This window comes from Rutidosis leptorrhynchoides, chromosome 3 (assembly GCF_046630445.1).
Source record: "Rutidosis leptorrhynchoides isolate AG116_Rl617_1_P2 chromosome 3, CSIRO_AGI_Rlap_v1, whole genome shotgun sequence".
NCBI lineage: Eukaryota > Viridiplantae > Streptophyta > Magnoliopsida > Asterales > Asteraceae > Rutidosis > Rutidosis leptorrhynchoides.
Window position 1 is genome coordinate 167491562 of NC_092335.1, and position 24967 is coordinate 167516528.

Genomic DNA, 24967 nt, shown 5'->3' on the forward strand with positions numbered 1-24967 from the left:
GGCTGTTGCTCACGTTGCTCTTCTTGCGCGTCATCGGACTCAGATACATCATTGGACTCGGAAACATAGTTTTCTCAGTTGTCGTGTCGTGTTATCTGTAATGTCCTCGTGATTGTGTGCCCTATGTATTTTTTGAGCTTTTGCGTGTGTGTGCGTCCTAATTTTGTGGTTGCGTGTTGTTTCGTGTTTTGTCTAACTCCTTGCTAGTTTTTATCTTGTGTAATTGATTATTTTTAATAATAAAAATTATTTGCCTTTCAAAAAAAAATATAGCGTGTTGTACTTAAAAAAATTTTGATTGACATATTATATTACACATGTGCTATGTAATTAATTGTAACATTTCAAGTTGTTTGTCTCACAAATTTAATTTCCTCTATGAGATTCGGGTCGTGTTTTCTTAATGGTAATTTAAGCACACATTAAATGAGATAAATTTATACTGCATATGTTATTGCATAATTTAACATTTTATATGTTGTTGCATAAAATGAAGGTACTAATGTCAACTTTTTTTTTTTTTAATATATATTTAATTCAAACAACTCGTGAATCTACCTTAGTAGTTTAGTGATTCATTCATTTATACTTGTGTATTAACATGTGGGTGGAGATGTCTTAAATTCGAGTCAATCTCCTTAAAAATATCTGTGAGATTAATTTCTCGAAAGTCGGATTGCCTCGGGGAGCTTTTACCGACACGTATTTAGGACTCAGGTTCGATCCGCCTAGTCATCAGGATGATTTAAGATTTGGACCCTGTAGTGCGGTTCGAGTTTCCGCCCAAAAGTACGTGCGTGCGTGGTAAATAAGAATAAAATATACCAACAACTTGTTTCTTAAAACGAAAAAAAAAAAAAAAATTAAATAAAAAAAACCATGAGTTTATGGATCTGAAGTAAGTAATAATAATTCACGGATCATAACAATACTCAGTATATGTTTAGTATTCTCGAGAAATGAACAAAGCCACAGCATAAAAATAAAAACATACGGAGTAATAAATAAAATTGAGTATAAAATGACATTTTAGGTATCATCTTTATTTCCTAAAATTCAGAGACTGTTGTTAAATCTTTCATTTCTTTTTACAAGCGAGGATGTAGTCATCGATCGTCTTCTTGAAATCACTTCACCTCAACAACAGGGCATCATATCAACTATCAAGGTTAGGGTTTTCTTCCATATTTTCTTATTTTATTTTTATTCAGAAAAATAACCTTTTAAAGCTTGCGATTTGTTGCTTTCTTGTAGCCATTGGGTTACTTAAATACCGAGATTAATGATGTTTCACTGAAAAGTAATCATGTAACAATTATTTTATCTTGATTCAGTTTTCTACTTGATATGGATTCTGTTACCCTCTCTGTTTAGGTTATGAAACTAGGGTTTGGGACATTTATTGGGAATTGATTGGGAAAGCAGGGCTTTTACAAAGACAAACTTAACGATGATCACAGCTTTTATATTTTACAATTTGTTGCATTGGTCACAAAAATGATCATTTAAGTGTAAAAACGAGAGCATCACGTTTGCAGTTTGCACCTATCCTTCTTACTTTTAAACGTGTCCTGACATCAGACCTTGATTTATCATTCCATTGATTTATGTTTATAGCTTATCCTGTATTTATTTTAGAATAATTAATAATAATAATTGTATATATTTATTTATTTGCAAGGAATATTGTTAGGATAATAATGGAACGAGCTCCCAGGAAACATAAGGCATCCAAATCAGCATCTAAAGATATTATTAGCAGAATGCCGAAGAATGTGATAATGCATATTCTGGATCGTTTGCCAATACAATATGCGGTTAGGACTTCAATCTTGTCAAGTAACTGGAGGTTCAAGTGGACTTTACTCAGCAAGGTCGTATCTGACGACAAGTTCTATGAGTATTTGAAACGACTAGGACGTGAAAATTGGTATGACGAGCTGAATATAGGTAGAATTCTTCTTCATCTTAACGGTTCCATTGCACAGTTTCATCTCTATATACCAATTGACAAGGTTTTGGATGATAAGGGTATTACTCATTGGGTGATGTTCTTGTCCAGAAAGGGGAATTAAACAGTTTAATCTTATAAATATGCATGTAACACCTCTTATGTTGTCTACACATCTTTTCTCTTGTGTGAAGTTGCAACATTTGACATTTCGTAACTGTTCTGTTTACCCCGCACCCACTTTTTGTGGTTTCCCAAATCTTTTGCGCTTGGACTTGTGTCAGGTAGCATTTGAGAATGGAAATTTTGGAGAAATTATCAATCAGTGTCCATTACTTGAGTTTCTGAAAGTTTCCAGTTGCAAACCTATTGGAAAAATAAAAATGGTTGAGATAGCCAAGCTTAAAAATCTCAAATGTTTAATTTTCTAATTGTGTATGCTTGACGATATAGCAATCACAACTTCCTTAGTCTTTCACCTTGTGGGTCATTTCTCAAAACTTCAGGAGCTTTATTTGGATCTTCGTATGTGCAAGGTATGCCTAAGTTGGACATTTGAATTTTTCTTTACATTATATTTCAGCAATGATTTATGAATCGTATTGCTAATTGATTGATATGGCTATCTATGAACCACTTTTCTTATAGTTCTTAGGAGAATTAGGTGCCGAAAAGTGGGTACGTACCTCCTTTCGCTGCCTCAAGACTCTGGTATTATATCCAATAGATTTTAGCAGTGATATTAAGTTATCGTTTGCCTTTGAAATGATATGGGGTTCACCAGAACTGCCGACCCTTATCATCGTAGTAAGTAAATTGATATTTATATGAATCATGATACTAATCATCATTAAATCTCATAGGTGGGCATCTGAATATCTTTATAATTTTGTAGGCTACATACAATGATGCCATCCCACCACCTGCATTTTGTTCTTCTGCGTTGAACCACATCTCAATGGGGCAGTTAAAGCTACGGATTGTGGAGTTAAAATCTTTTGGAGGTTCAGAGAATGAGATATATTTGATAAAGAATTTACTTGCTTGTTCGCCCGCACTAAAGAAGATTGTTATATTTGCCGATCCCTCCCAGATTTTTGGTGGTGAGAATGGAAAGTTGATGTTTGCTACAAAGCTGCTAGAATTCCATCGAGCCTCCACCGCAGCCCAAGTGAAGATATATTGGTCTTAGTATTATGCTGTTATATCTTCTTTATCCTCTGGTTTTATGTGAAAATTAGGTTTATCTTTTGAAATAGCTTTAGAAGCAGAAATGTGATCATTAGTCTGACATGAATCATGGGAAAAGGTTTTGAGTTTTGGCATTTGCACATAGTCAGTGGTTGCAGCTACTATGGTCTACCTTTTATATCTTAAGTTCTCAGAGCACAAAAGCTGTATTTTCATTGCTCTGGCAATATATGTTCTTAATATGTGTGTGTGCGCGCGCTCGCAGGAGCTTAAGAAAAGAAATGTATTATGGTGATGGCTCTGTATTTGCTTTGATATATCTTTAGCAAAAAATGTAGATGTGTTTATTAGTCTAACATGAACCACTGCAATAAGATTGACTCATGTAGGACTTTACTCAGCCAGGTTGTATTTGACAGAGTTTTTCTTTGACTATTTGAAAGGACTAGGAGGTGAAAATTGGTATTGGTATAATAAGAATAATATAAGTAGAATTCTTTTTCATCTGAAAGGTTCCATTACAAAGTTTGATCTCTAAATACCAGATGGCAAGGTTATAGATTTCTACTCTTTTAGATGTTTGGAGAATGAGTTATGGTTGATAAAGACTTTACTTGCCTGTTCGCCTGCGCTAAAGAAGATATTTATATATCCCAGTCGGATGTTTTGTAGTGACGATCAAAAGTTGATGTTTGTCACAAAGTTGTTAAAACTCCATCGAGCCTCCTCCGTAGCTGAAGTGAAATTCATGTGGCCCAAAGTGAATATCAACGTGTCTTAGTGTTATTAGGCACATATATCACCTATATAAGTTGGTTTGTGTGAAATTGGTTTCTCTTTTGGTAACAGAGATGTGAAAATTAGTTTATTATGGATAAATGGGATAAAATCATGACTTTTGGTATCTGCACATAGTAGGTTGTTGCAGCTAATGTGGTCTGTCTTCTATATCTCAAAGGTTGCGACACATAAGCTGTTTTTTCATTGGTGTGGCAATATGTGCTTCAGTGTTTAAACACATAAGATCATGACTTTTGGCATCTGCACATAGTAAGTTGTTGCAGCTAAGAGAGCTGTGATATTATGATATTAAAAATGTATGCATTTGGCAGCAACTGTATTGACAATTGATTACTTTTCATATATAATCTTGTTTCTTGATTTTTTTTTTCTCAAATTATTAAACCCCCAACAAAAAAATTGTAGCAGCATAAGAAAAAGACTTGTGGTGTTGATGGTTCTTTTTCTTTTAAGAAATACCTGCAGCAAAATGTAGATGTTGTATGTTTGAATTTAATTAAAGATTTGATTAAGCGAATCTCGACCTAGTAGCTAGCGCTGTATTAATGTCGAGGCTTGGTTATATTCAAATGCAATTAGGTGATTTAGAAGGCGCGAAAGCGAGTTTTGGTGTGGTTGAAGGAATTGTTAGTGATGAAAAAGTAGAAACCGTGATGAAGACACTTGTAAATAGGAATAGGGCTATGATGTTTATGGTTTGGTAAGGATTATGTTTCTGCTGTAAGGGAGTATCAAGAGTGTATTGATCGGGATGATTATGATGTAGTTGCGATTAATAATAAAGCACTTTATTTGTGTATTTGAGATACTTATCGGATTCTATTATGGTATTGGAGAATTCATTAGAGCGGGTCCGACTACTGCTTTGAACGAGACGTTTGTGGTGAATTTGTGTAGTATGTATGAATTGACTTATGTTAATCACTCGGATATTAAGAAGACTCTTAGCAATTGGATCGCTCGTTCGCTCATGTTGCTCCTGATGATTTTGATAGTTCATGTACTCGTGTATGAGGTAATTCATAATGTTGTAAAGTATCTTTTTACGTATTCGATTAGTAGTAGAACTTTTAATGTCTATTTGTTAATTCAAATGTATGAATCTATTTCTATACCAGGGCCAGTTTCAAGCCCCGAGTGTATGAATATGCTCCGATTTGATACCATGTAAAATTTGATATGAATTAAAAATTTGTTTATTTCATTCATCAATTTGGTATTTATACAAATAAGAAAAATAAGAATAGACTAAACATGAAAACCAAATAACATGTTTGTTATTTTCTTATTAAGGATGTGTTTGGCGCAAGAGCTTATGGGAGCTTGAGCTTATGATTTTAATAAGCTCCAAGTAATAAGCCTTGTTTGGTACACATAAAAAATAGAGCTTATAAAAATCATAAGCTCTGAAAAAATAGAGCTTATGAATTGAAAAATAAGTTCCAGCTAGTTTACCAAACACTTAGAGAAAATAATAAGCTCCAGTTACCAACTTCAAAAATAAGCTCCAGCTCCAGCTCTAGTCCATAAGCTCCAGCTCCAACTACAAGTTCCAGCTCCAGCTAGTTTCATCCAAACACACTCTGAGCCATGTTGTCTGAATTAAAATAATATGTCTGTGAAGAATAAGTGATAGATAAATTATTATTATTTGTTTTTTTGAGCTGAATAACCGTCTGAATAATTGAATGTTCAATTTAATAGAGTGAAAAGGCTTGTTTAATAATGAGATTAATTGTAACGACGCAACTTCAATTACCCAAAACACGACAAATTTTTTTTTTTAAAAAAACATCACCAGAATTCTAGCCAGACCAACATGCGCGGTGCGCAAATGGTTGCGCGGCGCGCGCTAAAGCGCGTTTCCAGGTCAGAACGTGTACCAGCCAAATGATGCTTGGTTTAGCCCATTTGCGCGGTGCGCACCATTGTACGCGGCGCACTTTACTACACAAAAGGACCTGATCGCCAGTTTTTACACCCAAAAGCCAAAATTTCCAAACACATACGCTTAAAACATTAATTCGCTTACGACCATTACAATTCAACCAAATCAAAAGATTTCGAGTTTACAAAAAGGGTACCATGACCCGTAATTCACCAACAACATTTTCGATCCACGAGTTTAAGTACCAAACAAAAGACGAGCATGGTGTTTGGGGTTAAACTACCCAAAACCTAGGTCGAAACACAAAAGCCTCCACTATCATATCAAAAGTGGGAAATCTCTATCCAAACGAATACCCTTGCTTTTGTCCATGCCGGAGCCTAAAAAGGTAAACAACGAGAAGTTAAGCAAAACGCTTAGTGAATGCAATAATTATACACGTACACATATAACCTACTTACTTGAAATCACTTACTCATTTACCTCATACACGCTAGCAATATAAATAGCATACCATCGCAAAGTACAACGCTAAATCTCCAATACCACAAGCTAGCGCAAACTATAACATATATAACCTGAACAATACAATATGCTACACTAAAACATGTAACCATGGTTAACCAATACTACAAGGGAATGGTGCTCGCGAAAGACCATCGGTGTTCACAACATCCGTTAGTGTACTTAACACCGCGTATCACTAACCCCCGGGTGGTGTCTTAACACCGCAACTAACCCACCCATCACGACAATGTGGCCTCTTAACACCGCGACTAGCCCACATGTCACTAACCCCGGAGTGGTGTCTTATTACCGCGACTAACCCACTCGTTACATAAAATGTGGTGTCTTAACACCGCGACTAACCCACATTTCACGCCACACAACTAAATACATTATATACATAAGCCTATAATTATTCCACTCACCTTAACGCCTTTGTTGAACGGTAACCAAGCTCGCAACCTTCAATGTAACGTACCTATTACATTATGCACATAATCAATCATACCATCAAGTTGGTCATCCAACTCACTCACCATCCTAGTGTTATTTTGACCCTTAGTGCAAATGTGACCCATTTGCACCATTAACCCTCACACTAGGTCAAGATTATACTAAATCACTAACATCAATTGATTATGGTCTTAAAACACTTATTAACACAAGGTTAGTCCAATTTTTATACACATTAGTCAACATAGGTCACCCAAGACTCGTTTGACCCAATTCAAGGTCAACACACCCATTTGGGTCATCCACAAATCAAATTAACACCCATTAACTTAAAAACAAGGTGTGCTAGTGATTAACTAACCATTTAAGACCCATAAACACAAATTAACACTTTAAAACCCTAGGCTAGTCATTCTTGGGTTCTTATGACTCAATCTTACCCAAAAAACCCCAAACCACTAACAAATGGGTTTTATGTTCACCATTGACCCAAACCCTAACCCCCCAAATAAATCAAGGTAAAGAAAATCAAGTTTAGAACATACCACCACAATCAAAACGTAACTAGGGACTAGATGAACAACTTTAAAACTCGCGCTTTGACCCGAATCAAGCTTCTTCTTCATTGATTTGAGCTTTCTCACACTAGAATTCTTTCTCTCTCTAAAATTGAAGTGGAAGAGATAAGGTATGTGAAAGAGGAGTGAATGGCACTCCTAAAACTGATCTTGTGGCCTTAAATCCGTCCAAGAAGTTAAAATACCAAAATACCCCTTTTAAAATAAGAGAAAAACGATATGAGCTGTCTGCAGCTTATGCGGCCCGCGCACTCCTTTTGTCACGAATTCCAGCCAGCAATTAATATATACACATTATGTTCAAATCGGTTTCGGGTCTTACAACTCTCCCCCACTTGATTCGGATTGCGTCCTCGCAATCCAAGCCGCATGACAAGCAGGAAGATACACCAAAACAAACTCTTCGGGTTCCCATGTGAACTCGGAACCCTTTCGATGATGCCATTGGACTTTAAAAGTCCTCACTTCTTTGTTACACAACATCTTAATATTTTCATCAAGTATGGCAATCGGTTCCTCGACATATTCTAGCTTGTTGTTCAAGGAAATCTCATCCAACGGTACCCACTTCGAGTCATCTGCAAGACCCTTACGGAGGTGGGAAACATGGAATGTGTTATGAATCTCCGCAAGCTCTTCGGGTAACTTTAGTCTACACGCAACCTCACCAACACGATCCAAGATTTTGAAAGGCCCAATAAATCGAGGAGCTAACTTTCCCCGTTTTCTAAATCGAATAATACCCTTCCACGGCGAAACCTTAAGCATCACCATGTCTCCTTCTTGGAACTCAATCGGTCGCCTCTGCTTATCGCCATAAGATTTTTGTCTATCTTGCGTGCCTTTAATCGAACCTATATCATCTCAATTATACTATTCGTCACCAAAACCAAATCGGTACTCCCGATTTCCTACTGTCCTACTTCACCCGAATAAACTGGAGTTCGACACCTTCCCCCATAAAGCATCTCATAAGGTGGCATCCCGATACTACTATGATAACTATTGTTGTACGAGAATTCCACCAAAGGTAAGTGTTTATCCCAACTACCACCGAAATCAATAACACACACCCGTAACATATCTTCCAATGTTTGATTCGTACGTTCGGTTTGACCGTCCGTTTGAGGATGATACACAGTGCTCATCTTTAATTGTGTACCCATGTCTTCGTGAAACTTATTCCAAAATTGAGATGTAAAACGAGTATCCCGATCCGAAACAATAGATATAGGAAGCCCATGTCTCGATATCACTTCCTTAATAAACAACTTTGATAAAGTCTCCCCGACGATATCGTCTCTCGAATGGGAAGAAACAAAGCACTTTTCGTCAACCCATCAACTATCACCCAAATTGTATCAAATTGGGTTCTCGCCGTCTTTGGTAATTTCATAATGAAATCCATGGTAATGTGCTCCCACTTCCATTTCGGGATTTCTAACGGTTGTAACATACCATACGGCTTTTGGTGTTCGGCCTTAACTTGCAAACATGTAACGCATTGTTCAATATACTTAACCGCGTCACGCTTCATTCCGGGCCACCAATACTCTTTCTTCAAATCAAGGTACATCTTCGTCGCACCCAGATGAATGGAATACCTTGACTTATGTGCTTCATCAAGTAGCACTTGTCGGTAGCCACCCATCTTAGGCACCCAGACTCTTCCTTGAAAGGACAAAAAACTATGTGGACCTAAAGTAATAGACTCTGTTTGCCCCATAATTCGTTCCTCATGCTTATTATTAATGAAAGCTTCAATTTGAATCTCACCAAGCTTTACAAGAAAATCGTTAGTAATAGTCATGCGCAACGTACCTACTTGTATTGCCGGATGTTGACTCTTTCGACTCAACGCATCCTCGACCACATTCGCCTTACCCGGATGGTAAAGTATCTCACAATCATAATCTTTTACCACATCGATCCATCTGCGTTGACGATAGTTCAAATCTCGTTGATCAAAGAGATGCTTTAAACTCTTGTTATCCAAATAAATCGTACACTTGTCACCATACAAGTAGTGGTGCCAAATTTTCAACGCATGCACCACCGCCGCCAATTCAAGATCATGAGTCAGATATCTCTTTTCGTGTTCCTTTAATTGTCGAGAGGCATAAGCGATGACTTTACCCCGTTGCATTAGAACACACCCGAGCCCATTTAACGAGGCATCACAATAAACCGTCATATCTTCTGTACCTTCCGGTAACACCAAAACCGGAGCTTGACAAAACTTCTCTTTCAACAATTGGAAAGCAATTTCTTGCTCGTTTTCCCAATTAAATCTCGCGTTCTTCCTTGTCAACTTCGTTAATGGAGAAGCGATTTTTGAGAAGTCTTGGATAAACCGATGATAATAACCGGCCAATCCGAGAAAACTTCAAATTTCCGTAGGTGTAGTCGGTTGTCCCCAACCCTTCACCGCCTCTATCTTCCCCGGATCTGCTTGAACACCTTCCTTGTTCACAATATGGCCAAAGAATTGCACTTCCCTTAGCCAAAATTCACACTTGGAGAATTTATCATACAACTTTTCCTTCCGCAACGTCTTCAACACTTCGCGCAAATGACTTTCGTGTTCTTTCATACTCTTAGAATAGACAAGTATGTCGTCAATGAACACAATTATTGACTTGTCCAACATAGGTTGGCACACTCGGTTCTTAAGATCCATGAATGCCGCCGGTGCATTCGTAAGACCGAAAGGCATAACTAAAAATTCAAAGTGCCCGTAACGAGTTCGAAAGGCCGTTTTCTCAATGTCTTCCTCACGGACCCGCATTTGGTGATAACCGGATGGTAAGTCAATCTTAGAAAAATAAGTCGCGCCTTGGAGTTGATCAAACAAATCGTCAATCTGAGGAAATGGATAACTATTCTTGATCGTCACTTTATTCAACTCCCGATAATCGATGCACATCCGCATACTACCGTCCTTCTTTTTCAAGAAAAAAACCGGAGCACCCCATGACGAAGCACTCGGTCGGATGAAACCCTTTTCAAGCAACTCTTGGGTTTGATTCAAAAACTCTTGCATTATCGTTGGTGCTAAACAATAAGGAGTTTTAGCAATGGGAGTAGCCCCTGAAACCAACTCAATGCAAAATTCAACTTGTCTTTCAACCGGAACACCCGGTAACTCATCCGAAAAAACGTCTTCGAATTCATTAACCACCAAAATTTCACGAATGGATGCTGGCTCTTCACGAGTATCAACTACATGGGCAAGAAAAAGCCATGCCACCACCACTAAAGAAACAGCGTGCCCGCGCATAAGTGCATAATGGTACGAGTCTCCTTCGCTTATTGCCATTAATAATTAACTCTCCCCCACTTGGGGTCTTTACACGAATGAACTTTTCATGGCATGAAATATCGGCTCTATTACGATCGAGCCAATCCATACCAACAACGATATCAAACTCACCAAAAGTCATCAGGATAAGATCGATTTTAAAGGTTTCGGCACCAAACACAACATTACAATCTTTACACACATCAACCCCTAGCACCGTCTTACCATCCGCTATTTTGACTTCTACCGGATGACTCAACTTAGCTAGTGGTTTATTAAGCTTAGGCAAAAATCTTGATGACACAAACGATAAATTAGCACCGCTATCAAATAGTATTCTTGCCGGATTAGAGTTAACCATGAAAGTACCTGAGACAACTTCATTGGATTGTTTGGCTTCATCATTAGTCATCAAGTAGTTTCATCCTCGAGCCGTAACCGCCGCCTTCTCTAACCTCTTGATCACCCCGCAAATCATGACACTCCGACTTTCGGTGTCCTTCTTTTTGACAATTAAAACAAGTGAGTTTTGTTGTTGAGGATGGTTTCGGGCAATCACGAGCCATATGCCCCTTTTGCCCACAATTGTGGCACGGAAAAGGAAAACCTCCGGAAGCACTCTTCTTCACACTACCGACACTTTCGGTTGCACCTCTACTTTTCTTGTTCGAATGGATAGCAGCTTCAAACTTTCTTTTGATAAAAGAAAAGTCACTCTTTCTCGGGGCAAGCGACTCAAAATCCTTAGCTATGTCAAACAACTCGTCAAAAGTTTTCACCGAGTTTCTACTAATCCTTTCTTGATAGTTATCATTCAAGGTTTGATAGAAGTCTTCCTTCAACATCATTCCCGACATACTCCGGGAATAATTGGGTCTTCGATAAGAAAGTGGACTTGAGAGTGTTCAAATCCATCGACCCTTGCCTCAAAGCATGCAACTCGTCCTTAAACCTCGAAAGATCAGCCGAAGTTCGGTATTCTTTGAAAAATTCCGCCTTAAACTCGTCCCACGTCAAACCCATGCTTTACTATTCGCCATAAAGTCATATTTTTGCGTCCCACCACAACTTGGCATCACCTCTTTACATACTACTTCCATATCTCGTCTTCTTATCGAGAGGGCATTCACTAGTACGGAAATCCCCCTCCATATCAGAGATCCAACGGTTGCTCTTTAGTGGGTCTCGCTCACCATCAAAGGTGGGAGGTTGAGCATCCTTGAAATTATTATAGTGGAAGTCTCGCCTTCCAACATTATCACCTTGAACGATAGCATTAACTTGTTCCTTGATTAGATCGGTTACTTGCTCGTCAACCGACTCTAGGAACATTTTCTTAACGTCCGCTAGAAAAGTCGCATGATGCTTTTGCAATATGGTCTCAACCTTGGCCGTGAACTCGGAGTCTTCGATCGTACCTCCGTTATCGGTATCGTGCCCGTTTCTCATCTTCATTCTATAAAATGGAACAGGTTAAACAACGAATCAAATGAAAACGACATACGTATACCATACCACCCCATCTTGCTCAATACTCGTCGTACATTGCTCGTTTGACAAGATTTGAACCCGTAACAATGGTAGCTAGTCATTGTTACGCGAGCACGTCACATCAAATTTCTAATACAACGTCTATCTTTCTCGATGATTGCAAACACAAAACAAAACAATTATCATCAAGTTAGTTCACCTAAGCCTAGGCACTAACCCAACCCGGTCCGACCTGTCTCCTACAAGTCCCGCATAAAACGTACACACAAATAAAGTCTAAGTCTAGGCACCTATCTCGAGTCGCCTAAATTCCTTAGACCATGCTCTGATACCACTTGTAACGACCCAACTTCGATTACCTAAAACACGACAAATTTTTTTTCTTTTAAAACATCACCAGAATTCTGGCCAGACCAACATGCGCGGTGCGCAAATGGTTGTGTGGCGCGCGCTAAAGCTCGTTTCCAGGTCAGAACGTGTACCAGCCAGATGATGCTTGGTTTAGCCCATTTGCGCGGTGCGCACCATTGTGCGCGGCGCGCTTCACTACACAAAAGGAGCTGATCGCCAGTTTTTACACCCAAAAGCCAAAATTTCCAAACACATACACTTAAAATATTAATTCTCTCACGACCATTACAATGCAACCAAATCAAAAGATTTTGAGTTTACAAAAAGGGTACCATGACCCGTAATTGACCAACAACATTTTCGAACCACGAGTTTAAGTACCAAACCAAAGACGAGCATGGTGTTTGGGGTTAAACTACCCAAAACCTAGGTCGAAACACAAAAGCCTCCACAATTATATCAAAAGTGAGAATTCTCTAATCCAAACGAATACCCTTGCCTTTGTCCACGCTGGAGTCTAAAAAGGTAAACAACGAGAGGGTAAGCAAAACGCTTAGTGAATGCAATAATTATACACATACATATATAACCTACTTACTTGCAATCACTTATGAAATGTCCCGTTCATATCGATTATAAACGTTCCATATTAATTGATTTCGTTGCGAGGTTTTGACCTCTATACGACGATTATCAAATAATGATAATCTAAAATATAGCGTTTTCACACGACCATTACATAATGGTTACAATAATATTACACAACAATATATATGTCTTCGAATGCAGTTTTTAAACAATATTATACAAGCATGCTGACTCCAACTCTTGTCCATAAATTAGCATGCAACAGCGGAAGCTCTTAATAATCACTTGAGAATAAACATGCTTTAAACGTCAACAAAAATGTTGGTGAGTTATAGGTTTAACCTATATATCAAATTGTAATAATAGACCACAAGATTTCATCTTTCAATAACATGCAATCTGCATAAAAATCATTCATATGGTTGAACACCTGGTAACCAACATTAACAAATACATCTAGAATATCCCCATATATAAATATCGAAGTACTAAAGCAGTTCAAATTCTCTGACTGGGGCGTGTCAAAGCCCATAGATCTATCTTTAGGATTCGCGTCAATTGGTGGCAATTATAATAAACACCAATTCTTAGGCTACAAGTTCAACAAGGAAGATATCTGGTATAACGATTCAACATAGAATGTAGTTTCAATACTTGTGTGTATTTTGTAAATCATTTTCAAAACTGCATGTATTCTCATCCCAAAAATATTAGATAGTAAAAATGGGACTATAACTCACTTTCACAGATTTTCACGTCGTCGGAAAATAAGACTTGGCCACGGGTCGATTCACGAACCTATAACAAATATGTACATATATATCAAAGTATGATCAAAATACATTCACAACATTTTTATTACGTTTTAACAATTTAAGTTTATTAAGTCAGCAGTCTTCGTTAGTAACCTACAACTAGTTGTCCACAGTTAGATGTACAGAAATAAATCAATATATATATTATCTCGAATCAATCCACGACCCAGTGTCTACAAGTCTCAGACTCGATCACAACTTAAAGTATATATATTATTTTGGAATCAACCTCAACCCTGTATAGCTAACTCAAACATTACTGCATATAGAGTATCTATGGTTGTTCCAAACAATATATATAGATGGGTCGATATGATATGTCAAAACATTGTATACGTGTCTATGGTATTCCAAGATTACATAATATATGTTAGAATACATGTATAATACAATATAAGTTGGTTAAGTTATGATTTGTATAGATTTGTTACAAATTTCACGTAGCTACAACAAGCAAAATTATCCAATCTTGTTTTACCATAACTTCTTCGTTTTAAATTCGTTTTGAGTGATTCAAGTTGCTATGGTTTCATATTGAACTTAAATTTATGAATCTAAACAGAAAAAGTATAAGTTTATAGTCGAAAATACAGGTTACAAGTCATTTTTGTAAAGGTAGTCATTTCAGTCGAAAGAACGACGTCTAGATGACCATTTTGGAAAACATACTTCCACTTTGAGTTTAACCATGATTTTTGGATATAGTTTCATGTTCATAATAAAAATCATTTTCCCAGAAGAATAGCTTTTAAATCAAAGTTTATCATAGTTTTTAATTATCCAAACCAAAACAGCCCACGGTTTTACTACGACGGCGTATATCCGGTTTTACGGTGTTCTTCGTGTTTCCAGGTTTTAAATCATTAAGTTAGCATATCATATAGATATAGAACATGTGTTTAGTTGATTTTAAAGGTTAAGTTAGAAGGATTAACTTTGTTTGCGAACAAGTTTAGAATATTCTAAACTATGTTCTAGTGATTACAAGTTTAAATCTTCGAATAAGATAGTTATATATATATATGAATCAAATGATGTTATGAACATCATTACTACCTCAAGTTTAGTAGGTAAACCTACTGAAAGTGACAAGAAATGATCTAGCTTCAAAGGATCTTGGATGGCTTGAAAGTTCTTGAAGTGTTCTTCCTATGATGATTATAGCTTGATTCTTGAAGTAATTTTTGATGAAGATGATGATTAGTTTACTGGAAAAATTTGTTCATAAGTGTGTGTAGGTGTTGAGAGAGAATTAGAAAGAGAATTGGAAGTGAAATGGATTGATTGGTGAGTGGTGAGTGGGGTTAAAAGGAGTTCTAGTTAGTTGACTAGTTCACGGTAAAAGTTAAATTTGATTAGTCATGCATGCCATAATCAAGAGTGGAATCCCATGCTAGTTCCTATTGGTATATACTCATAGTAAGTACGTCTAAAAGCTGTGTATAATACGGATACGAATACTGAATGACTACGAGTAGAATTGTTGATGAAAATGAATGGAAATGTAATTGTAAGCATTTTTGCTAAGTAGAATTACTTTGATATGTGTCTTGAAGTCTTTCAAAAGTGTACTAATACATCTTAATACACTACATGTATATTCATTTTAATTGAGTCGTTAAGTCATCGTTAGTCGTTACATGTAATTGTTGTTTTTGAAAGCTTTAAGTTAATGATCTCATTTAATGTTGTTGAAAGCTTTAAATCAAATTTTAACACATTTTTAATAAAGCGATATTAACCCAAACAAAAAAATTCTGAGCTGACCTGGCAGCTCGATCCCAGCCAGGGGCTCTGCCCCTTGGACCCTGCCAGGGGTTGCCACCCCTTAGACCCCGCTATCAGGGGCGCTGCCCCCGAACCCCCGTCATAATCAAGATAAGTTCAAACAAGTGTGCACTCTACACTTTCCCAAACTTGTTCGATATTTATCAAGGTTATTTTGGTTAACAAATTAATCCCATTACACTTAAATCATATTGGTGACACAAATCACCAACAATGAATATATCATAATATGATACATTTGTATTTAGTAAGGCGTTGCTATAACGATAATCGTTATATATATATCGTTTCGAGTTTCATAATTCAATAGTCTCATTTTATGTATATAACTCATTGTTAATATACCTAGTGAGATACTTACTTTTCATAATATCATGTTAGCTATATACATATCCATATATATATATCATCATATAGTTTTTACAAGTTTTACGTTCGTGAATCGTCGGTCAACTGGGGTGGTCAATTGTCTACATGAAACCTATTTCAATTAATCAAGTCTTAACAAGTTTGATTACTTAACATGTTGGAAACATTTAATCATGTAAATATCAACTTCATTTAATATATATAAACATGAAAAAGTTCGGGTCACTACAGTACCTACCCGTTAAATAAATTTCGTCCCGAAATTTTTAAGCAGTTGGAGGTGTTGACGCATCTTCTGGAAATAGGTGCGGGTATTTCAGCTTCATTTGATCTTCATGCTCCCAGGTAAACTCGGGTCCTCTACGAGCATTCCATCGAACCTTAACGATTGGTATTTTGTTTTGCTTAAGTCCTTTAACCTCACGATCCATTATCTCGACTGGTTCTTCAATGAATTGAAGTTTTTCATTGATTTGGATTTCGTCTAAAGAAATAGTGAGATCTTCTTTGGCTAAGCATTTCTTCAGATTCGATACATGAAAAGTATCATGTACACTGGCGAGTTGTTGAGGTAATTCAAGTCGGTAGGCTACTGGTCGGACACGATCTATAATCTTGAATGGTCCAATGTACCTTGGATTTAGTTTCCCCTGTTTACCAAATCGAAAAACGCCTTTCCAAGGTGAAACCTTAAGCATGACCATGTCACCAATTTCAAATTCTATATCTTTTCTTTTACTATTTGCGTAGCTCTTTTGTCGACTTTGGGCGGTTTTCAATCGTTGTTGAATTTGAATGATTTTCTCCGTAGTTTCTTGGATTTTCTCCGGACCCGTAATTTGTCTATCTCCGACTTCACTCCAACAAATCGGAGATCTACACTTTCTACCATAAAGTGCTTCAAACGGCGCCATCTCAATACTCGAATGGTAACTGTTGTCGTAGGAAAATTCTGCTAACGGTAGATGTCGATCCCAACTGTTTCCGAAATCAATAACACATGCTCGTAGCATGTCTTCAAGGGTTTGTATCATCCTTTCACTTTGCCCATCAGTTTGTGGATGATAGGCAGTACTCATGTCTAGACGAGTTCCCAATGCTTGCTGTAATGTCTGCCAAAATCTTGAAACAAATCTGCCATCCCTATCAGAGATAATAGAGACTGGTATTCCATGTCTGGAGACAACTTCCTTCAAGTATAAACGTGCCAATTTTTCCATTTTATCATCTTCTCTCATTGGCAGAAAGTGTGCTGACTTGGTGAGACGATCGACTATTACCCAAATAGTATCATAACCACTTGCAGTCCTTGGCAATTTAGTAATGAAATCCATGGTAATGTTTTCCCATTTCCATTCCGGGATTTCGGGTTGTTGAAGTAGACCTGATGGTTTCTGATGTTTAGCTTTGACCTTAGAACACGTCAAACATTCTCCTACGTATCTAGCAATATCGGCTTTCATACCCGGCCACCAAAAGTGTTTCTTGAGATCTTTGTACATCTTTCTCGCTCCGGGATGTATTGAGTATCTGGTTTTATGTGCTTCCCTAAGTACCATTTCTCTTACATCTCCAAACTTTGGTACCCAAATTCTTTCATCCCTATACTAGGTTTCGTCTTCCCGAATATTAAGATGTTTCTCCGATCCTTTAGGTATTTCATTCTTCAAATTTTCTTCTTTTAAAACTCCCTGTTGCGCCTCCTTTATTTGAGTAGTAAGGTTAGTACGAATAATTATATTCATAGCTTTTACCCGTATATGTTCTCTGTCCTTTTCTACTCAAAGCGTCGGCTACCACATTCGCCTTCCCCGGGTGGTAATGAATCTCGAAATCTTAATCATTCAATAACTCAATCCACCTACGCTGCCTCATGTTCAGTTGTTTCTGATTAAATATGTGTTGGAGACTTTTGTGGTCGGTATATATAATACTTTTGACCCCATATAAGTAGTGCCTCCAAGTCTTTAATGCAAAAACAACAGCGCCCAATTCCAAATCGTGTGTCGTATAATTCTGCTCGTGAATCTTCAATTGTCTAGACGCGTAAGCAATTACCTTCGTTTGTTGCATTAGTACACAACCGAGGCCTTGCTTTGAGGCGTCACAATATATCACAAAATCATCGTTCCCTTCGGGCAATGGCAATATAGGTGCCGTAGTTAACTTTTTCTTCAACAATTGAAACGCTTTCTCCTGCTCATCCTTCCATTCAAATTTCTTCCCTTTATGCGTTAATGCAGTCAAGGGTTTTGCTATTTTAGAAAAATCTTGGATGAACCTTCTGTAGTAACCAGCCAGTCCTAAAAATTGGCGTATATGCTTCTGAGTTTTCGGGGTTTCCCACTTTTCAACGGTTTCAATCTTTGCCGGATCTAATTGAATACCTTCTTTGTTCACTATGTGACCGAGGAATTGAACTTCTTCCAACCAAAATGCACACTTTAAAATTTTTGCGTACAGTTGTTCCTTCCTCAATAATTCTAGCACTTTTCTCAAATGTTCTTCGTGCTCTTGATCATTCTTTGAGTAAATGAGTATGTCATCGATGAAAACAATGACAAATTTGTCAAGATATGGTCCACACACTTGGTTCATGAGGTCCATCAACACAACTGGTGCGTTAGTCAATCCAAACGGCATAACCATAAACTCGTAATGACCGTAATGCGTTCTGAAAGTAGTCTTTGGAATATCATCCTCCTTCACCCGCATTTGATGATACCCGGAACATAAATCGATCTTCGAATAAACCGACGAGCCTTGTAGTTGATCAAATAAATCGTCGATTCTCGGTAGTGGATAACGGTTCTTGATGGTAAGTTTGTTCAACTCTCGGTAGTCGATACACAATCTGAATGTATCATCCTTCTTTTTGACAAACAAACCAGGAGCTCCCCACGGTGATGTCCTTGGTCGTATAAAACCACGCTCTAAAAGTTCTTGTAATTGGCTTTGGAGTTCCTTCATTTTGCTGGGTGCAAGTATGTATAGAGCATGAGCTATTGGTGCAGCTCCTGGTACGAGATCTATTTGAAATTCAACAGATCGGTGTGGAGGTAGTCCCGGTAATTCTTTTGGAAATACATCAGGAAATTCTTTTACGATGGGAACATCACTGATGTTCTTTTCTTCAGGTTTGACTTCTTCGATGTGTGCTAGAATGACATAGCAACTTTTTCTTATTAGTTTTTGCGCCTTCAAACTACTAATAAGATTTAACTTCGCGTTGTTCTTTTCTCCGTACACCATTAAAGGTTTTCCTTTTTCTCGCATAATGCGAATCGCATTTTTGTAACAAAGGACCTCTGCTCTCACCTTTTTCAACCAGTCCATGCCAATTATTACGTCAAAACTCCCTAACTCGACTAGTATTAAGTCAATCTTAAACGTTTCGTCAACCAGTTTAATTTCTCTATCCCTACATACTTTATCTGCTGTAATTAGTTTACCGCTTGCTAATTCGAGTAAAAATTTATTATCCAAAGGAATTAATGGACAATTTAATTTGGCACAAAAATCTCTACTCATATAGCTTCTATCCGCACCCGAATCAAATAAAACATAAGCAGATTTATCGTCAATAAGAAACGTACCCGTAACAAGCTTCGGGTCTTCCTGTGCTTCTGCCGAATTAATGTTGAAGACTCATCCACGGCCTTGCCCATTATTATTCCCTTGATTAGGGCATGCTTTGCTGAACGGCTTTCCGCATCCGTAACAAATAATGGAATTATTTGTTCTGTTATTTTTATATGCCTTTGGTCCATAGACATCACACTTAGTTACACTATGTCTGGTTCTGTTACACTTGGTACACACTACTACACAGAACTTATCTGGATGATACCCTCCACACCTTAGACATTTATTGTTCTGATTGTTGTTGCCATTGTTGTTATTGATTTGGTTGTTGTTGCGATTGTTATGGTTGTTAGGATGGTTATTGTGGTTGTTGTTATTGTTAGGATAGTTGTTGTTGCGTTTGTTTTTGCGAAAAATGGGGCGGTTGTAGTTGTGATTGTTGTGTTGGTTGTTGAAGCGATAGTTACTGTTGTTTTGTTGGTGACTCTTGTCACTGTTTTCTTCCCACTTCCTATTGACTTGTTTCGTGTTGGCTTCTTCGGCCGCCTTCTCTTTAATTCTTCCCTCAATCTGATTTATGAGTTTATGAGCCATTCGACTTGCTTTTTGTATGGAGGCGGGCTTATGTAAACTCACATCTTCTTGAATCCTTTCTGGTAACCCTTTTACAAATGCGTCAATTTTCTTTTCTACATCTTCGAACGCTCCCGGACACAATAGGAACAACTCTGTGAATCGTCGTTCGTACGTGGTAATATCAAATCCTTGTGTTTGTAACCCTCTAAGCTCTACCTTGAGCTTATTGACCTCGTTTCTGGGACGGTACTGCTCGTTCATCAAATGCTTGAATGCTGACCACGGTAGTGCATAAGCAACATCTTATCCCACCTGCTCGAGGTAGGTGTTCCACCATGTTAACGCAGTACCTGTGAAGGTATGCGTAGCGTACTTTACTTTGTCTTCTTCAGTACATTTACTTATGGCAAACACCGATTCAACCTCTTCAGTCCACCATTTTAATCCGATTGGACCCTCGGTTCCATCGAATTCCAAAGGTTTGCAGGCAGTGAATTCTTTGTAGGAGCATCCTACACGATTTCTAGTGGAATTAGTTCCACTGCTAGAACCAGAGTTATTGTTGTTATTTTGCATTGCAGCCTGCACTGCGGCTATGTTCGTAGAAAAGAAAACACGGAAGTCTTCCTCGCTCATGTTCAAGTTCTGACGAGTAGTCGGTGCCATTTCTTTCAAAAATAGCCAAAAGAATTAAGTTAATCATATAGAATATTAAGAGTAGTCAATAGTATTTCGTAGCATAATATGAACTTATTTATAAAAGCTTTTTCTTCATATTAGCATTTTATAATTTTCCATTCGGGTAGTACCTACCCTTTAAGTTCATACTTATTAGCTAATATACAATTCAACTACTACAATTCTATATGAAAAACTGATTACAATAATATTTCGCATTCAAACTTATATACAATATTTTACAAATTTACAATACCGCTATTTTACATATAGCATAAAATATAGCACACAATATCTTTGATACAAGGCAATTGTGAAGACAATTCTAGTTAATACGCAAGTCGTTCAGCAAAAGCAATAAAGACACGTAATTCATAAGTCCAGAAACAAGTCATGCATTCTGGTTTTATTAATACAATCTCCCATCCTTGATCTTGTGGAATGTAACCGTTGTGGCCATTGACAAGACAACATGTAGTAATGTTTTCAAAAGGACGGGGGTTACGTAATGCCCAACAGCCCCGTAATAATCTAAAAACCTTTTTTCTCACCCCAACTATTGAATCTGTCACTTGTGGGAAGGTTTTATTTAAAAGTTGTAATCCGATGTTCTTTTTCTCACTTTGGTGAGAAGCGAACATCACTAACCCATAAGCATAACATGCTTCTTTATATTGCATGTTAGAAGCTCTTTCTAAAGCACGAATTCCTATGTTAGGATATGTTGAGTCAAAATAGGTTCTTAACCCGTAGCGTAAAATTGCACTTGGGTTTCCCGCATTTAATGCCTTAAAGAAAACACGGTGTAACTTAAAGTCTCCCCAATGTGATATACCCCATCTTTCAAAAGAAAGCCTTTTATAAACTAAGGCATGCTTGGAACGTCTTTCAAATGTTCGACAAACTAATTTCGCCGTAAATAATTGTGCCGATGAATTCTGACCGACTCTAGACAAGATTTCATCAATCATTTCCCCGGATAGGTCTTCTAAAATATTCGGTTGTCTATCCTTAACGTCTATTGTGTGTTTTATACTGTAAAATAGACAAAGATTAGATATATCATCAAAGTACAAGCACACTACAATACATATATTACACAACATGATTACTCCTCTTCATTCCGACTCACTTGTTTCTTCCTCTTCAGACTTGGTTCGTTTCGCTAATTTCCTAGGGATATATGTTGTTCCTCTAATACGAGCCGTTGTTTTCACAAATGGTTTAAAAAAATCTGGTGGCTTAGATGTCCCCGAGTTATAGTTAAAACTTAAGAAATACGGGTGTTGACGGTATTTCCCATCGGGATATTTCATGTTAACATAAAGTTCATCGGGGTTGGAATTAGATTTCTCTATTTTGATACCTTTTCCCTTATTGTTTTCTTTTTTTTTCAAATTGGGTCGGGGTAATTTCTATAACATCATCGGAATCCTCATCGGGATCCGATTAATCAGAAAATTGATAATTTTCCCAATATTTTTCCTCCTCCGCGGAGACACCACAAACCATTTTTAACTTTGGACCATTTGTTGATGATTTTCTTTTATTTAATCGTTTTTCTGTAGTTATTATTATTTCTTCCTCCAGAATCTCTTCTTCTTCCGGTTCCTCTTCTTCCGGTTCTTCTTCGGGAATTTGTGAATCTTCCCAAAGTATATTTGACTCTTCATTGTTATTAGGTGAGTCGATGGGATTGGTACTGGAAGTAGACATCTAATACATATTAACTAACACATTAGTAATATACCACATAATATTTACATGTAAAAATATATAGTTTCCAATAAAAATATTAAGCAATCGTTTTTAAAGTAAACAAGGTCGAAGTCCAGACTCACTAATGCATTCTAACAAACTCGGTTAGACACACTAATGCAAATTTATAGTTCTCTTAGACCAACGCTCTGATACCAACTGAAATGTCCAGTTCATATCGATTATAAACGTTCCATATTAATTGATTTCGTTGCGAGGTTTTGACCTCTATATGAGACGTTTTTCAAAGATTGCATTCAATTTTTAAAACAAACCATAACCTTTAAAAATATTACGACGATTATCAAATAATGATAATCTAAAATATAGCGTTTTTACACGACCATTACATAATGGTTTACAATAATATTACATAACAATATATATGTCTTCGAATGCAGTTTTTAAACAATATTATACAAGCATGCTGACTCCAACTCTTGTCCATAAATTAGCATGCAACAGCGGAAGCTCTTAATAATCACCTGAGAATAAACATGCTTTAAACGTCAACAAAAATGTTGGTGAGTTATAGGTTTAACCAATATATCAAATTGTAATAATAGACCACAAGATTTCATCTTTCAATAATATGCAATCTGCATAAAAATCATTCATATGGTTGAACACCTGGTAACCGACATTAACAAATGCATCTAGAATATCCCATATATAAATATTGAAGTACTAAATCAGTTCAAATTCTCTGACTGGGGCGTGTCAAAGCCCATAGATCTATCTTTAGGATTCGTGTCAATTGGTGGCAATTATAATAAACACCAATTCTTAGGCTACCAAGTTCAACAAGAGCGATATCTGGTATAACGATCCAACATAGAATGTAGTTTCAATACTTGTGTCTATTTTTTAAATCATTTTCAAAACTGCATGTATTCTCATCCCAAAAATATTAGATAGTAAAAATGGGACTATAACTCACTTTCACAGATTTTCACTTCGTCGGAAAATAAGACTTGGCCACGGGTCGATTCACGAACCTATAGCAAATATGTACATATATATCAAAGTATGATCAAAATACATTCACAACATTTTTATTACGTTTTAACGATTTAAGTTTATTAAGTCAGCAGTCCTCGTTAGTAACCTACAACTAGTTGTCCACAGTTAGATGTACAGAAATAAATCAATATATATATATATTATCTCGAATCAATCCATGACCCAGTGTCTACAAGTCTCAGACTCGATCACAACTCAAAGTATATATTATTTTGGAATCAACCTCAACCTTGTATAGCTAAATCAAACATTACTGCATATAGAGTGTCTATGGTTGTTCCAAATAATATATATAGATGGGTCGATATTGCGACGCCCCGTACTAAATCAACATGTACGGACCATCAACAACAGGATCATTACCAAGTCAAACACTATATGCGTTTTCAAAACAAGTTTGCATTCATGATAAAAGGTGACGTCATAACCAACGTCAAATGTTTTACAACCAAAAGTATGCTTCTATGAACGGAAGCAAGTAATAATAGTACGTGACCCTTAGGTCGTTACAAATCATTGTTCAAAGTAATAAAGTTTGAATGCAAGATAAAATGTTTCATGCGGTAACATCTCTAATAAGGCAGCGGGTGGCTAATCAGCAAGACTAGTACAATAGCGGAAGCAAGCAACCTTAAGCACCTGAGATAAACATTCTTAAAAACGTCAACATGAATGTTGTTGAGCTATAGTTTAAGTAAAACAATAATGTAAGGTAGGCCACGAGATTTCAGTGCTTTAACAGCGTTTCAAAACAGTATGAAAAGTATATGTTCAACCGTGGGCACTTGGTAACTAACTTAACGTTTATCACCCCCTAAAGGTACACTTGGCGAGTGTGTATGTTTACAAAGTATTAAACACCCGTTAAATGCTAGCGCTACTAGCCCAAGTGGGGATGTCAAACCCTATGGATCCATATCTAAGATTCGCGTTCACCGGTTCAAAAACCAATGACTAAACGTTACCGAGCTAAGGGAAAAGTTTATGCCGTTGTATAACCCACACATATATAAAGTTTAAGTACTCGTGCCTAGTATGTAAAACGTAAAATGCGTATGTATTCTCAGTTCCCAAAATAGTTAAAGTAAAAAGGGATGCTATAACTCACAGTGGTTAAGTAGTAGTAAAGTTGACACGGGAAAGGTAAGCAAGTATGTTTGTACGAAAAGGTCCTCAACCTAAGTCAAAAGTTACTAAGTCAGTAAATCGTCCCAATAGGTTTATAAGTATGTAAATTAGGTCTTAAGTATCATCATCATTCATCATTTAACAAAA

General features: G+C 37.0%; 2 protein-coding genes across 4 annotated transcripts in view; both read left to right on the plus strand.

Moving 5' to 3' along the window:
- Nucleotides 1-1060: 1060 nt before the first annotated feature.
- LOC139896987 (FBD-associated F-box protein At5g22730-like) lies at nucleotides 1061-3385 on the plus strand. 3 transcript variants are annotated; one of them, XM_071879628.1, is made up of 5 exons: nucleotides 1061-1168; nucleotides 1682-1950; nucleotides 2405-2487; nucleotides 2600-2758; nucleotides 2847-3385. In XM_071879628.1, exons 2-5 carry the CDS (start codon nucleotides 1701-1703, stop codon nucleotides 3141-3143), a joined length of 789 nt encoding a protein of 262 aa, XP_071735729.1. In that variant the 5' UTR covers nucleotides 1061-1168; nucleotides 1682-1700; the 3' UTR covers nucleotides 3144-3385. The 3 variants fall into 3 exon arrangements, with proteins under 3 accessions (XP_071735729.1, XP_071735731.1, XP_071735728.1); XM_071879630.1 differs by having other exon boundaries at nucleotides 1069-1168; nucleotides 1694-1950; XM_071879627.1 differs by having other exon boundaries at nucleotides 1077-1950.
- LOC139896986 (F-box/FBD/LRR-repeat protein At1g13570-like) overlaps nucleotides 1102-24967 on the plus strand; it is a 302934-nt gene continuing 279068 nt past the window's right edge. The window contains exon 1 of the mRNA XM_071879626.1: nucleotides 1102-1112. The gene's annotated coding sequence lies outside the window, so the exon portion shown is untranslated. The remainder of the gene's footprint in view (nucleotides 1113-24967) is intronic.

Excerpts from the sequence above, each read along its gene's own strand:
- LOC139896987 (XM_071879628.1), top strand. The coding sequence starts at position 1,701 with ATGGAACGAGCTCCCAGGAAACATAAGGCATCCAAATCAGCATCTAAA. Across the intron at positions 1,951-2,404 it reads GTATGACGAGCTGAATATAG|CAATCACAACTTCCTTAGTC; the intron begins GTAGAATTCTTC and ends TTGACGATATAG. Across the intron at positions 2,488-2,599 it reads TGGATCTTCGTATGTGCAAG|TTCTTAGGAGAATTAGGTGC; the intron begins GTATGCCTAAGT and ends CTTTTCTTATAG.